The sequence below is a fragment of the Nyctibius grandis genome, chromosome 1 (assembly GCF_013368605.1).
Source record: "Nyctibius grandis isolate bNycGra1 chromosome 1, bNycGra1.pri, whole genome shotgun sequence".
In the NCBI taxonomy this organism is placed as follows: Eukaryota; Metazoa; Chordata; class Aves; order Nyctibiiformes; family Nyctibiidae; genus Nyctibius; species Nyctibius grandis.
The window spans coordinates 44,683,042-44,699,339 of NC_090658.1; the positions used below are offsets into that span (position 1 = coordinate 44,683,042).

General features: G+C 39.9%; 1 protein-coding gene across 1 annotated transcript in view; it reads left to right on the forward strand.

The window, feature by feature from the left end:
- The first annotated feature begins 52 nt into the window (after positions 1-52).
- Positions 53-16,298, forward strand: part of ARID4B (AT-rich interaction domain 4B) — a 99,059-nt gene continuing 82,813 nt past the window's right edge. Inside the window, exons 1-2 of the mRNA XM_068403649.1 lie at positions 53-303; positions 1,433-1,494. Coding sequence (XP_068259750.1) covers positions 1,489-1,494 — 6 coding nt within the window. The 5' untranslated portion in view covers positions 53-303; positions 1,433-1,488. The remainder of the gene's footprint in view (positions 304-1,432; positions 1,495-16,298) is intronic.

Sequence of the window (16,298 nt, forward strand, 5' to 3'; positions counted from 1 at the left end):
GAGGGGCGTGCCCTGGCCCGTCCGTCAGTCAGTCAGTCAGTCGGTGTGGGAGGGGGAGGGGGACCGAGAGGCTCCGAACCGAGCAGTCACCGTCGCCACCGCCGGGGCCGCGCAGGACGGATCGGGCCCTCCGCACGCCGCGCGGAGCCGCCGCGAGCACAGCCATTGCTGGAGCGTCGAGCAGGGGCCGAGGCCGGCCGAGGGGGCCCGGAGCTGGGAGGAGGCTTCGCCCCGTTCCCTTCCCTCCCCCCCGCCCCAGGTCGGGGGAGTAGCGGGCGGGCGGGCAGGCGCCGCGGAACAAAGGTAACGGCGCCGAGCCGGAGAAGGAGCCCCCCCGGCCCCGCCGCCGGCGGGTGGGGAGGCAGCGTGGGGCCTCGGGGGGGCGCGGGGCCGGGCGGCGGCGGCGGCGGGGCGTGCGTGCGGGGGGGAGGGGGGCGGTTGTTTTTCTCCTCGTAGCGAGACTGCGGCGGGACTCGCCGATCCTCCTTCTCCCCCCCCAAACACCCAGCGGCGGGGCGGGAGGGAGGGGGATCGAGTGCCGCCTGCGTGCGGGAGGGACCGGCGGCTTCTCCAGCCCCCTCCGCCGGGAGGGGACGGAGCCCCCTCCTCCACACACACACACACGCTCCGTGTCCCCGCCGAGCAGGTCGGGCCCCTTTCTCCCCGCCCTCCTCCCTCCCCGTCTCCTTCTTTTCTTCTTCTTCCTTTTCTTCCCCTCCGCCGCCTCCTTCCCGCCCGCCCGCCCGCCCTCCCCCCGCCCGGACCCGCTGCGCCGAGCCGGGGAGTTGCGGCTGTTGCTGCTGAAACTCCTGCCGCGGAGTCAGCGCTTTCCTTTATTTGAGGGGGGGGGGGGAGGAGGAGCCGCCGCGATCCGGAGCTGCAGCCCCTACAAAAGCGTGTGTGTGTGTCGGGGGAGTGGGGGTCTGCTACCGACACCCCACTCCCCCGCCGCGCACACAGGCACTCTTCCTCGTACAATGGAGGAAGAGCCTTCCTTCCTCTCTCCGTCTCCCCGCGGTAAAGTGGGGGGTCCCAGGGCTGGGACCCCCGCGGGTCCCCTCCCGCCGGTTGGTGCCTGGGGAGGGGGCGCAGCGCCCCAGGGAGGCAGCCGGGTACGCCTCCCCCCCGCCACCTCCGCGGCAGCCGGGGAGGCCGGGGGTGGGTTGTTGTTGTGGCAAGTTTCTCCTTCTCTGACAGAAATGGCGTCAATGGCAGCGAGTGTAGGGGAAGCCGCGGTGTGTTGGGAGCTGGAGGGGAAGCAGCGGCCGAGGAAAGAGGGGAGGGGGTTAACCGGGGAGAAAGGGGGGATCCGGGGAAGGAAAGGGGGAGTTTCAGGAGGAGCCCAGCGCCCCCGCCCCGATCCCTGCCTCCCCTCCCCCCGCCCGGTGCGAGCGGCTGGTGCGGTGCCTTAGCGCTTTGTTTTAAATTCCAGGTCCAGCCTCGGCCGCTCAGCCCCTGTCGAGGCTCTTACCGCAGCCTGAGCTCATCATGAAGGTAAAACACTCGCTCGTGTGCCTGGTGAGGGGAAAGAAGGGAGGGTTGCGTGGAGAAATGCTGTCCTGTCAGTCCATCTGTCCCGACCCCGGTGCGAGGCTCGGTGCTGGTGCAGATCCAGACTGCGGGCTGCTTCGCCCCCACCGCTGTGTTTTGGTGCCTTAGCTGGTTTGCTGACGGTGGGGCAGGCTTTGCTCTGCCGCGTTATGCTGGGGGAAACTGTAAGTTCGCTGAGCGGGGGTTGTTCTCCTTCAGAAACATTGTTTGTAGGAGAATAAGGACATGGCTGCCTGGGCTGAGCTTGCTTCATGGAGGTGCAGGGGACAGTCACCCTGCTTGAGAAAGTAACGTTGCAGGGGAAATGCTGGCCATACAACCGTGTTTGGTTGAACAGAGGGTAAATGGTAGATTTACTTACTTTCTATTGGTTAAGAGGAGTTTTGTTGAATGAATAATCTTGATATGATCAGGGAGGTTGCATGTAAGATATTCTCTGCAGTGAAATGATTGCTGGAAGGTGCAGAAAGATTTTCAAACAGGTTCTAATTTTCTTCTCAGTGCTATATAGTATTCACATACCTCACTGTCACTCATTTTTCTTCCCTTAGGCCTTTCTAGACTATTTCTTTTCAATATATTAGCAAGTTTTCTAGAAAAAAAATCGTATTAGTTGAATAGAATGATTTCTTCTGTGTGTGGCAAAGATCTGTGTCCCTAAAAGTAGTTTTTGACACCTGAGTTCGTTAAGGTTTTTTTAATCATTTTGCGATGATGTCTCACTCAAACTGCCGTTTATGTTACCATGACCCCCGTGTAATTCAGCTCCTGGTCCTGCTGGGCTGCAGTGAATCTAATTTCAAAATACTGTAAATCTTATAAAAATAATTGTTACAAACCTGTGATACATCATCTCTTTGGTATTTATTAATAAAAAAGAGGTCAGTGCAAGACCCTGCATACAATCAGAGTTGTGCCTACTGTCTGTGAAAGAGTATTATGTAAAATGTGTACCTAGTACTATATTCACTGCTGGAAATGGTAAATGATACCATTTTTAATTTCTAGATTGATCTGAGTTGCCGAGTAGCAAACTAAGTCTTTCTGTATGGCTGTTAAAGGTTTAGCATATTTTTTTTACTTTGGTGATTTAATGACAGAATCTTTTAAAAAATCATGTTTTAATTGCCCTCCCTATGATCTTTCTTTAACAAGTGTTAAGTTCTAAAATACTGCAGATGTCTTTCTCATTGAAAGTAAACTATTTATGAATTTACAACAACAGGCTGTTGAAGTAGTATGATACAGAGCTTTCCAAATGTGCCTTAGTGCCTGGTGGGGATGCAGGAGATGGAAGCAAGAGAAATAGGAGGCAGTATAGGGATCTTTTTTTTCCCCCAGAAGGAAAAACACTTATTTAAATGACAGCTAAATTTACATACATTTCTAATATTCTTTTTTCCATGTAAACAAATCGTACAGTTACCATAGTGATTAGGTTCAGATACTGTGGTTATAGAGCCATATAAGTATGTAGATAGACAGTTGGGAGGATGAGGAGGTCGGATCACAAGTGGAATGCAAAGTGTTCTGTGAAGTAGTGATAGAGACCCACTTCAGGCTGAATTGAACATATAACAAATGCTTAAATTGAAAGTAGCAAACACAGAAACCTGTTTTGGCACAGAAGCCATATTTAAAAAAAAAAGCTCCCAGCGTCCTTATTCTTTGATAAGGTTTGTGCTACTATTGCTTTTTTTTTTTTTTTTAAAAAAATCTGGATTAATTCTGCCAGGTGCAGAAAAAATGCCAAGTTTAAGTCTGCAATTTTTGCAATTTGTGTGTGTGTGTAGCGTTAAACTTGTATATGCTTGAGATAACTCCCAGCACTTTATTTACTGTGCCCTGTAATGTTAAGTGAGGTTAATCTGTAAGTCATTACATTGAAGCCTTAGTTATTACAGTGAAACTTTTAGCAGAATTGTAGCTCAACAGAAATTTCCAAGATTAAACAGTCTAACCAAGACTGGTTTTTAAGATTTTAGGAGTAATACAGTGCAACAGTCTTTCTGCCTGCCTTAAATTTCTAGTTTATTTTATAAGCTTATAAGGATAAAAGTTAGTCAAATAAGAAGCAGTAAGGGAGAGTGCTTAAGAGAAATATTAACTTTCTGTTTGTATCACCACAAGGTAGCATTGACTATACTAGATCAAGATGCTGTTTAAATATTACTGTATATTTGTATGCATTTATTTTGTTAGTTATTGAAAGAGCATGACTCAAGGACACTTCAGCATGTAGAGGATTTAATGCTTTAAAGCCCAGTTTTACTTTGAGTCTGCTGATGGCAGACTTGCTGCTGACTGCACGATTGAGGCCTGTTTTGATTTATGCCTTGGTCATTCTTTCAGGTGCAGAGGGTTGTGTATTCTGGTGCATAGAGTGTTAGAACTGGATTCCTTGTCGGTATCTTTGTCTCTTTGGGTGAACTTGAGCAACTCATTTAGCTTTACTGACTCATTTTTCCCATCTGTGTAGTATGGATAGAATGTTTATCATTCTTTGTAAAACACAGTGGGGTATGTTTAGGAAGAGCACCAAGTTGTATTGATAGAAAGCTGTAAGTCACTCATGCTCTTGCATTTCGGAACCCTCTGAGACAAGAGAGGTGTGCTGCCTACTAAGAGATTACCACCTCCGAATCTCTTGGCGTAATTGTTCTTCCTGCAATAACCCAGCTTAGTCCAAGTAAATAAATCCCCTTGTATAAACTAGTAACTTCAGCCTATTAAGTAGTCCTCCCATGGGCTGCAAAGACCACTTGAAGGCAGTCTTGAAATACCTTGAAACATGTCTTACAAGAAGTATTCCAGTCTTGACATGATTGTGCTCATTATTGTGATGTTCTACTAAATCAGGCTTTTTCCTGTGTTGAGTGACCTCTGATAGTAGTTAATACAGTTGTACAGATAATGGCTAGGACAATTCGTACATTGTAGTGAAGGTTTGTTTTTTTTTAACTTAGGCACCTTCTGCATAAGGTCTTTTTGCATTAAGTATGCGTCGGAAGCATGTAGATTCTGTTTGATTATTTAAAAACTAATTACGTGCCATCAAATTACTACCTACCAAGTAGGTAGCAATATATATAAAAACATTATTATAGTTTGTTTTTATTTTTCCCCCAAGTCAGGAAATAAATTCCAGGAAAGCAGAGTCTCTGCTTTTAAAGAAAGAAACACAAGCTCGGTTTCCCCAATGATTTGTGCTGGAACTATTGTAAATGCTCCTGAGATTTTTAATATGTATCACTGCATTTGCTTGATGTTTAAATATGTGAATGAGGGTAATATACCCACTGTAGTTAAAAAGTTCACTGCTGACTGGAGATAAAAATAGTGGGTGTCCCAGAAGCTAGAGCAATGCACTGTGAATTAAGTGATCTGAAATGATTGTTTAAATGTCTTGATGCTATTTGCATGTTAATGTTTTTCAGTCTGTAAAATATGAAATATTTAACGGTTGTAGACATTTCTGTTTGGTAGCCCTGGATGTTCCTGAGTGCTTGGTCGAAGTTGCCACACTAACAAATTAAGGAAACTATGGGTACAGTTTGTGGTGGATTTTTGTTTTGTTTTGTTTTTCATTTATCCTGAATTTACATTTTGGTTTCAGTAATCTTTCCTAGTGACTTCTCTAGCTATCCACAGAGATCACTGGTGCACACTGATGCTGTAACTGCTTTCCCTTAAAGCCAGTCAGCCTGTTGCTCGTATTCTCTGCTGGTGCGGCAGGGGACAAAAGTGAAATATCTAGTGAACTTTTCAATCACTAATTTCTGACTTTGAGCACAAGTCAGCTGAAAGTCCTGTTGCTCTTATGCAGGCTGGAAACCAGTCATGGAATGTAGTGACCTTTCACTTTCTGGTTAACTATTTGAATTACTGCAGAAATGGAGATTTATAGAGGAAGAGTACCATTAGAGTAGTTTTTGTGCTGGAGGCAGGAGAACAGGTAAGTCTTAAGAGGTGGTTTTCCCCTGTCATTTGTTTTTGCATTATGAAAAATGATTTTCTTACATTCTGTCCTGATGTTCCGGTTTGAACAAGTGATCAGAGGCAGTTACTGACTTCCTCATGCTTGCATAATTATGTAGAAAGGAAAGCAAACACCACTCGCACCAAGCAATTACAGGGCATGTTGGAATAATCTGTTATTTTGAAATTGGTTATTTGCACTTTTCAAATGCCAATCTTAATATATTTTACAGTGGCTAAACAACATGGAAGTCTTGAACTCAAATCCGCATGTTTAGTATGTGACTGTTCAGTAGTTGAGTGTGTTGATAAGGATTCAAAGTTAGTTAGACCACCTAGTGGAAAAAAAGGCTGTGTTAGCCTGAGAAGACTAAAGTTCTAATAAACTGTGAACACTAGAAAAGTTAAGTTGCCTGTATTATTATCTTCAAAGTTGGTGAAGGATTTTTGGATTAACGCTTTCATAGCAGCATGAGTATTCTATCAGGATACTGTCTAAGAAAAATGTTAGTAGAATAATGAATATGCATATCTTCACTAGAACGCTTTGAGATGATTATTCAGTTCACTTTGTAATCTGAAACGTGTTGTAGTGCAGAAGCATGTTGTGATGCACATTGTTTATCTGTTTCCAAAGAAATTCTGCATTGTAGTTGAGAAGTCTTTCAAAACAAAACGCAATGATTTTGAGGTATTAAGTTTTACAGTCACTGTCAAATACTTAACCTGAGTGCTTCGCTGGTGATGTAAACTAAAAAAAAAAAGGGCTAACTTCGAGAAAGGTGGAAATGATACTGTTGTTGCCAATTGGTTTCAAATTTTTGTTTAAATCCTACAGATACACACTTTTTGCTTAGAAATATATGCTTTTATAATAGGCTGGAGAATAAAGATTAATCAAGGGAGCCTGTGATTTCCTCGTTTGAAAAGGATAACAGATTTTATAGAGAAACATAGAGCTTAAATTTACTTGGCACCCTAATGTGATACAGAACCATCCAAATGCTAGATTACTTATCAGTTTATACTTACTTGAAAGTAGTTAACCTGTTGTGAAATGCAATAGTAGGTTCTCTGCAGTTACTATAATAGGCACTTCAGCTGTTTTTACAGAAATGTACATGTCTGAATAAACATGGATCTTGAACTGTTTTTGCCTTAAATACGATTCAGGTCACAGTTGAGAAATGTTGATAAGTCAGGGTTTGTATGGCTGCTTGCTCTTTAGTTGACGTGCTTCTGTAACAAATACTTTTTTTCTGCCTTTCCTATTTAGCACTTCCAGCATTGTCCTGCAAGTTACTGTGCCTTGCTGCCGCTAACTGGATATTTGCTTGTGTGTGCATGGAATGGATTTTTAAAGTCTTCTAGAAGATTTCAAAAGGCCTCCAGGAAACTAAGGAAAATTGTTTAGCCCTATGCATAAATTAAATGTTGTGATTTAATAAGTGTTTTAGTAATTATTTTAAAAGGTTTTGATGGAAAGTCATAAATCTGAGTGGTTTGGGTTTTTTTGTTGTTCTCTTTTTTTGTTAACGTGGGGTGACCAGATGAGAGGGTATTTCAGGGAATTCAAGTATGGAAAAGACAGCAAGCCACTTTGATATTCTATACTTGACAAGACATCTATTTTCCTTCTGAGGATTAGTTTGAACCAGGGAAGAAATTCAATAAAGCACTATTGTGCTTTTTGTTTCTTTGTTTGGTTTGGTTTGTTTTGTTTTTTTTTTTTGACTTGGAAGGCAGCATATAAAGCAGTCGTGACCTGTTTAGCCTGAAGGGTTTGTAAGCAAGCTGTGGAAAGGCAGCTGTGTGAGACTGTCAGAGCAGGGTGGTGGAGGATGTTGCTGAGTTACCTGTAGAAAACTAGGACTGAGGTTACCAACCTGCATTATGTGTGACCATTGTGTGCCAATGACTTCCTGAGCGAGTGTGTATTAACTGAATGTGGAGTGCTATTTTGGGATTTCCTGAACCTGTGGGGGAGCACTTTGAAGAAGATTTTCCTTGTAAGCTAAGCAGAAACATTGTAGTACCTAACTATGAGAACGCATTTTCCTTACTGTGAGCAAAAGCAGTAGTCATCTCCAGTTAATCTGGAGTTACTTGCTCCCATTGCTGTTGTCTTTGAGCCTGTATGTGCTCTGGAGTGAAGAGGGTAGTCAATACACCAAAGAAAAGACTTTCAAGTATCCAGAACTCTCAAATTATGGAGTCCTTGATGGTGACTTTGTCAGACCACCTTAAGGAGTACGCTTTTTAGAGGCAGCATTCATCAGTTGTCATTTAAGCTAAGTGTTGCACAGCAGATCACCCAGATTGGACTAACTGGTGAGTAACACTGTTCTTGGACAGAAGAGTGAGTTTGCTGTTCTTCTCATTGTTTAGTATGTTGGTCTGTGCCCCAACAACCTACAGCAAAGGATTTGGTTTTGTAAGTAGTTTGTCAAATTAAGCTTGTATAGTCATGGAAGAATGTAGTCTTGTTTCCTTCTTCCACTCCTGGCTGTTTATTCTTCTTGTCTTTTGTGCCAGCAGTCCATTTGGGTGGTCCCAGGGTGGACTGAATCAAACTGAAATTAACTCAAAAACAATCAAATATATATACTCTTCAGTTGCAGCCAGTCCCTGACCTGGCTGATCCCCTACCATTGGGATGGAAGAAGGAAGGAGAGGAAAGCAGAAGTGCACAGAGACTGATTTGGATTGGTTTAAACTGCTTGTGTACACACCTTCTTCCCTATTCCTCTGCCAAGTATAGCAGTTTGCAGTCATTGGGCTAAACATTTTGTAAACTGTCTACGCATGAAATTGCCATAGAGGTTTTTCTAGGCTTGCTTACTAGCTAGAACACTATACTTTTCTATAGGTTTGAAGTCCAGGTTTTCTAGGTGTTGAATGAAAAGATTAAATGGAATTGATGATGTACCTTGAAGGTGATGAATAAAATTTAATTTTTGATATGATAAACATTGGTTTCAAGTTCAAAAGATGGAGAGGTTTTAAAGAAGAGATAGTATTAGACACAAAAAAGAAAGTATTCTAAGTGTTTTTTAAGGAGGCCAACATAAGCTTTGCTTCCCCCACTCCCTCCGAAGTTCTTATTCAGTGCTTGGAAAGAATGCCATTAATAATAATAATAATAATGTCTTTTTCCCCCCAAACTAGAGAAACAGTTGGTATTATAGTTTTCCACAGAAAAATATTTATAAATGTTAGATTCCTATCCTGTAGAGGTTGCAAGCTTCAGGTAACTAGTGTTTATGTTAACACATTCTGACAGTAGGTATTTTTACCATTGGGTGGAGGAATTAAGCAATTGTGCTACCTTTATTGCAAATCAAAACAGTCGGAAACAATAATTTGGGGAGAAATCACACCACTCTTACTTTGATAAGGAAGTTGAAGGGAATAGAAGTCAAGCTTTTGATTCTTTGTATGTTAAGAAGGCCCGTATATTTGTGGGTAGATTAGTGGAGACCCAGTGACAATCAGGAGTTACGCCAGTTGGAGATGGTAGAGTACGGTGTATGACGCTTTCTGCTTATTACCAGAAACTCAATGCAAAAATCTGGATGACATTTGTTATCTTCTTTTTCAAGAACTGGGGTTCTCATTGAGCTTTTGTCTGGGATCCTTTGCCTTTTCCCTCTTAGATGCCCTTCTAACTTATTGTTCATTGTTTACACCGTCTTTCTAAGGGCAGGGAAACGGGGTTTGACTTCAGCAAAATTCAGAACCAAGTGTATCTGATGCAGGGTTTCAGCTGGTAATAAATAATAGGGAGTAATTTTTTTGAGTGTTTGTTTTTTCACATTCTCTTCTGATCTGTAAAAAAAGTGTTTCAGTTTGTGGCAGGGCAACCTGATCTACTGTGATAATTTTTTTCCCTTGAGATTTTCAGCTATCGTCTCAACATCAGATTGCAAGTACTAAATCTCTTATTTGTACATTTAGAATAGGCCGCTTCGTGTTTTCTTAAAGATAAATGTAGAATGCATTCTTCTAAGATCACAAAGAATGCTTTAAATTAATTTATAATGGTGGAAGATAGACTTCCCGATATCCTGTATGCGTGTATAAGGGAAAGAGTGTTAGCTTAATCTTTTTGTTAATGCTGTGACACTTAAGTTAATGTAGCTTCTTTTCCCAGGAGAAATAGTAAGGCGTTGAGACATTTTGGAAATGAGTACATGTTATACCCGCATTTCCAAATTCAGGAATTTCTAGTGGAATATGTGTTTTCACTTTTTCACTTCTTTTGCTCCACTGCTTATTGAAAGATAGATGTTGCTGGAATATTAAATGAATGTTACCTCAAATTAAATAACTAAACTTAGAAATAAAATACATATAATTCTTAATCTTCGTGCTTCCATAAGTATTAAAGTGGTTTTTGAAAACATAGCAATAATTTTATAAATTTCCACTTTAATTTCTTCAGAAGGTTGTGATGCTAGATGCTAATCAAGGGAGATAGTGAAGTACTTCAGCATAAGCGAGACTGCACTATAGTTTAAATATTAGAGTATGATATGTACCAATACGTTGCTGCCTGGAACAGAGACAAAAATGGAGATGATAATTTAACTTTAAATCATTTCCATTTTGTGAATGCAGATTTATTCTGAGGTGCTTTTCCAGAATTTTATAATGACAGTCCACATACATTTACCCATAGAACATGATTTGGGTAACTGTGCAGTGTTTTTGTCTTCTTTGTGGAAATTTCATGCCTATTTTCCTCTGATTTTGGACAATATAAAAGACATTAAAGCTTGGATTCATTCCTTTACTTACAGATTACTAGTGCAGCTTTTACATTCCTAAAAATCAAGTAGTACAAAAGATGATGTCACCTGCTGATGTACAGTATTGGATACATGGGCTGGAACCTGCAGAGAGTCACACTTTAAACATATTCTGTTATTCTTCATCCATTTTGGAATTGGGCTACTGAGACTTGTTCCCTGGAATAATGTAACATTAAGTTCCAGAAAGTATTAGTATGTGTATTAGATGTCTGTCTGCAGCAATTCAGTTTGTTGGTAATTCTTTGGCTGTTGAGCTAATATTCTGATTTCAGTTTACTTTGCCTGATGGTAGCCAAAATGTTTGGATTGGTAAGTTAAACATATTTCACTGTATTAAAATAAATCTCTTATTTCAGACATTGACTTTTTTCAGATAATACAGAGGATATATTTATACTTAGTAGTATGTAGGGTGATACAGGTTTTTACAGGCAAGTAAAGTGAATGAGTTGCTTTTGTTACATTCTATATAGTAAGAAAAATTCTCTTTTGATGACAGCACAATAATAGTATACCAATGATAGAGAGATAGGTTTTATGTGCCCCTATGACAGACTTTTTTTTACTGGTGACATACATGGCATCAGTAGCATCTAGATAGCAACTCGAGTAGTAGTAGGTCAGCTTTAAAAGAGTGGAATGTTTTTATTTATCTCTCTTCAGTAGCACTGATTTCAGTTCAGTAAAATTATACTTACTCTATTTTGCATTAAAATAGAGAACAATCCTACCTGTTTCTGACTGGAATAACTTGTTTTGCAACAGCACTTAATTGAACATTTGAAATGGTGTAATAAAATCTTAATTATGGTCTGACAATACATATCAAACATAGTATCTGTTATGTGGAATAAAAATCATTCATGATACTTAAGCTGGCGGGATCAAGTTTCTTTAGCTGTGTATGTTGTATTTACTTAGTTGGAATTTTGAGAAAGCAAATCAGCTTTTATGATCTTTGTAGAAATATATTAAAAAAAAAAAATAAAAAAAAAGAGAAAACAGTAAACTTCAAATGCTGATTCCAGACATATCCAGGTACAGTTCCAGAACTTTGCTATCTTATCGCTGTAGCTGGATAGCCTTACTACGCTTGCTCAGAATTAAACTTGGGAAGAAAAAAAAATACACTGCAATATTTGAATACCATCTGCAAATGGGACTACCATGTGTATACAAGAAAACTCCTCAGTCATGAAGGAACTGCAACATCTTTTCTTTTGTCTGACAGTTTCTATTAATACGGCTTTTGTGCCCACTGAAACAACATTCCAGCCAAGTACACAAGCGAGTATGTGGGCACACATCAATTGCTTAGAAGGGCCAGTGTGAACTCTTTAGCTGGTTATTCTGCTTCTAGCAGTGGTGATGCACAATATTTCTGTGAAAGCAGATATTACAGTGGGCTGATTAGTCATATGGTAGTATTGGAAGATCAGGTTTATTCTTTAAGCTGTGTATTTCAGAATTTCCCTTCAATTATCTTCTTAGGCTTAGGGAAAAAATGCTGATCGTAAAAATAAAATTAATTAGAATTTCATTGACATGTGAAGTTGATACTGTAACCTGCTGATTTGACAGAGGCACTGATACTTTATTGATAGGCATTGTGAGAATGCTGCGTTGTCTTGGGTACTGAAGACCTCTTGGGACGTCTCTTTTTGAACTTTGGAGAACAGAATGAGGTGTCACATGGAAAGTGACAGCAGAATTGTTGACATACAGAAGACTATCAAGTAAAACTTGGATAGACTTTTTTCTTTCACTTTAGTAATCCTAAATGTTACTTTTTGAAAAGAGGCTAAAAAAATGAAGGTTTTAGTGTAAGAGGCTTAAAGACTTTTTAAGAAAAAAACTGAGCTTTACAGAATAGCTTCAGCACACTTGAAATCAGTGAATAGAGAGTCTTGTATCACCAATGCAACCTCAAAAATTTTACTCTGTTCTTTAGTATGTTGAAGAGTTTTGTGGAATCAGAGCAAGGATCTTTAAATAGCCACTCCCTGGAAATGGCTGCCATTAGTCAGAGGCTAAGCCAGCTGAAGATGTTTTTGAAACAGGTGCAGTGATGAGTAGCCAAAGAAACTGAAGCATTCTGGGTAGTTAAATTGGATAAAAGGTATGAAACAAGTAGTTTAGGTCCTTTAATTCCTTAACTTTTGAAAGATAACCTAGCTGAATACTAGCTGCTTGTATATTGTTCTTATTCGCTATAGTACTACAGTGGCACTTAGACTTTCTGTGTAGCACACATCTAAAATATGTTAAAACTATTCATAACTATGCAGCACTTGACAAATCTCTTCTTAAACTCATCTTCATCTGGTTATTTCTCTTTTCTTAATATCTGTGTTACTTTTAATGCTTGCATTCTTGGTTTGCTATGGGTGTTTTCTCATGGAAAATTCTTGAAAGGGTTTTCAAGTAGTAGAACTTAGTTGAACAGGAAAAGCTTGCATCTCTGCTTTGGATAACTGCCATAATGATTATATTTAGCTTTTTTTCTAAAACCTTCTTTCACGAACCTAAAGCTTAAATACTGAACTCTTGCATTTAAGTAGACAACAACTCTGGAAGACAAATGCTGTTGTGGAGAGGGATAAAAAAGAGAAATGATCAATTTTCTTGTAACAGCCTTGCTACTGACCACACAGGAATATTTGGTCAGTAGTATTCTCGGGAAATGTGTTGAGATGGGAGAGGAGTTTGTATGTGTGCTTATATTTGTTAGATTGCTACAAGTTATGAATTGTGTTCCTACAAGTTAGGAAACTTGTAAAAATAGCTCGTAGAAGAGTATTCTTAAAGGAACACTGTAGTTTTTATGAGGAAAAAAGGCAAAACCCAGAAATTATGGACTTAAGATTTCAGTCATAACTTTTTTTTTTTACCCATGTAAAATTGTACTGAGTTATGTGTGTCTTCCTTCAGAAGACATAGTCCTGGCATTTCTTTCTATAAATCTAGGGAAACTGGGATACGCAGATAAGTTGTATGTCTTCTCACAAATTGGGGTGTGGGGGGAGGAGTTACAATTTACTTAACAGTTTGCGGAACTGTCTGTCTGAAAGAAAGGTGCACTGTAAAAAATAATTGTATTTTTTCTGGCAGAAGATTACATGAGTGAAAACAAAGTTTATTCAATAGAATATTCTGCTGCAGCAAGGCTCTTTAAATTTAACATCACCCATAGTAGCTCAGCCAGAAGTTGATATGAGGTATGGGTTGCCTTGTGCTATGATCTGGGAAAGCAGCATTGCAATTTCTGTTGGGATAACTTCAGGTTCACTTACTTGCTGCTTCTCTTGGGATGTTTACAGTGCAATGTTGTGCAGAGATACCTGTGCCAATATGGAAGTAGTCCGCTTGTCAGAGTACAAAGCTCAGCGTGAGTTATAATTTACCGTAGTTTTTTCCAGTAGATAACTCACTGTACTGATTTCTGTGCTGCCCAATGTCCAGCTTAGTTAAGGCATCTATATTCTACAAGGATGTAGATCTATCATATGTCAACAGTGGCCCAATAGGTGCTGGTAAAAAACAACAGTAGATTTAAGAGAAAATAATATTCTTTCTTTTCCAGGCTCAGATAATTGGTTATGTGGGTTATATAGCTACAGTCTTAACCGAACTACGGTCTGCTCTTCTTGACTGGGAGCTTTCTCTAGTCTTAACCAACCATTTTATAGTAGTGGCAGACTAAAACTTCATTGAGTCTGTTTCAGTGCTGCTTGGATGCTTCTGCATAGTGCAGGTATATGTGTAGTCATGCTAATACTTCACTTCTCTTTAACCTTGCTTGTGTCTGACTCCAAAAGCTGTCTTCTGAATGTCTTTAATGCAGTGGTTTTTGACCAGTGATCTGCAGCTGCTGTCGGTTCTGTAGCCTGCTTCTAAGGAGATCTGAAGGTACAATTAAGACAAGCAAACTTGTTGGTAGGTCTGTTCATTATTCAGGGACCTACAGCTCCACTGGAATTTTGTGGGGAAATCAGTACATTGAAAAGTTTGAAAAAAAATTTTGTCTAATGCAACTGTCCTTTTGTAATTATATTTATTTGCATATATATATTCCACTCTATCTTTGGATACATAATAGTATGTACCTTAAATTCCTGTGGTTTTTTTCTCCCTCCCCCTTTTTTACTGGGAGAGGAAGCTGAAGAATTATTTGACTATTTTGAAAGATGTAATATGCAGATATATATTGGTATTGTAGTGGGTCTTACAGGCAGTTCAAGGACGGTAAGACTGTACTCCGGATGTCATAAAAAGATCACTAATGTGATGCTAAATAATTGTTTATTAGAAAAAAGAATCCTCTTCATAGGACACTTGTAGAGAAAAATCAATACTTGCTAAGTGTAAAAGGGGAAAAAACCAGGGAAGGATAATTGGCAGGACACTGAAAAATATATCTAGAACCTATCATGCCAAATACATATCAAAGAGAGCGGTGTAGATATACCTATAAACCATAATACTTTTAATCTCTACTTTCCAAAATTTATGCTGCAAAAGTAATAGTGGTCAGGAGGACATTTATTTATATACACCCCCCTAAACCACATATGTATATATTTTAACATCTATCTGAAGAAATTACCTACAGTTCTTTAAAAGGTTCAGTTTATTGGCTAGCTTGTTTTTGAATTTCATTACAGTTTTATTCTGTTATATTAGCTGTCTCAAATGCATAATTGTGGCATAGGGAATTCCAGGAAAGCCAGATGTAAGGGCTAACTATTTTTAAGCCAAAATATTGCACTCTTAGTGTATTAGTTGTTTTATCCAAATGAGACGTGTTTTGTTAGCTCTTGTGTAATGTTTTCCCCTGGAGACTAAAGAATAGCAGGTTACTGACTAGGAATAAAAGGCTGGTTTAGACCAGGAGTGAAGATCTGCCAAAATGTTCTAAATAAGGATTTGGTTACACTAAAACCTAAGGAAAAGTCTAGAGATCAGTGTATATCTAGTTAAATTCAAAGATCATCCAAAACCCAAAACAAATCAAAAATGTTTGACTTTGGCTGGTTTGCAAAATGAGAATCTTAAAAGTTATTACTGGCACTGAGCTAGAAAGGAAGACAGACTGTTGGTCTGTGTATGCTAAATCTGCTGAAGCCAGCGGAGAAATTTGATGACAGTTCTGCAGAGCAAGACACTGGAAAGCGAAGGAGAGCCTGGTTTGACTGTTCCGAAGTGCACCTTCAGGTTGTGTTACTTGTGTTTGGATCTTAGTGAATTTGAGCCTTACACTTTATGTGAAATGTGAAAACAACCTGTTTGGAAAAGCAGGAGAAAAGCAAAAGGCAAGTTGGTGGAGAGAATAGAACTTTTTTCTATAGATAAGGTATCTTTCTGCTATATACTTATGATTTAATCTAGTCTGAAATGGGGCCTTAGGTGAGTATACCTATTTCTACCAAGTCTGAATCTTGCAGAACAAACTAGATGCAAGAGGTGTGATTGACTGCAATTATCTTAGTAGTGATATTTAGCCTTCCTTTTGTTGAATTTTTTTAATAGCAATGTCAGGCTCTGTGAAGGGGGGAGGAAGTCTGCATAGCCATATTCCTGTAACCGCAGTGTGTCTTTGAGTGCATGTGCTGTGTCAAACGGTGCTAATGGGCTCCCCAGGTTAAATCCACGAGTATTGAAAGAATATGTTTTCTCATATTTTGATCTCTTCATCAGTATCGATGTAACCTGAAACAGGTTTTCTGGATCCAGTGTGCTTTAATGTCTGCCATTGCTGTTAAACTTGATGGAGTTAAGGTTTATTCTTCACTGTGCAAGGCAGTGACTTGTTCTGAGGAATCTTGCTTGTCCAGCTGTATGGTTCTGGAGAGTTTTCTTGTTCTATTGTAGATATATGCTCCTTGAAGGCCTCTTAAATCATAGAATCATAGAATAGTTTGGGTTGGAAGGGACCTTAAAGATCATCTAGTTCCA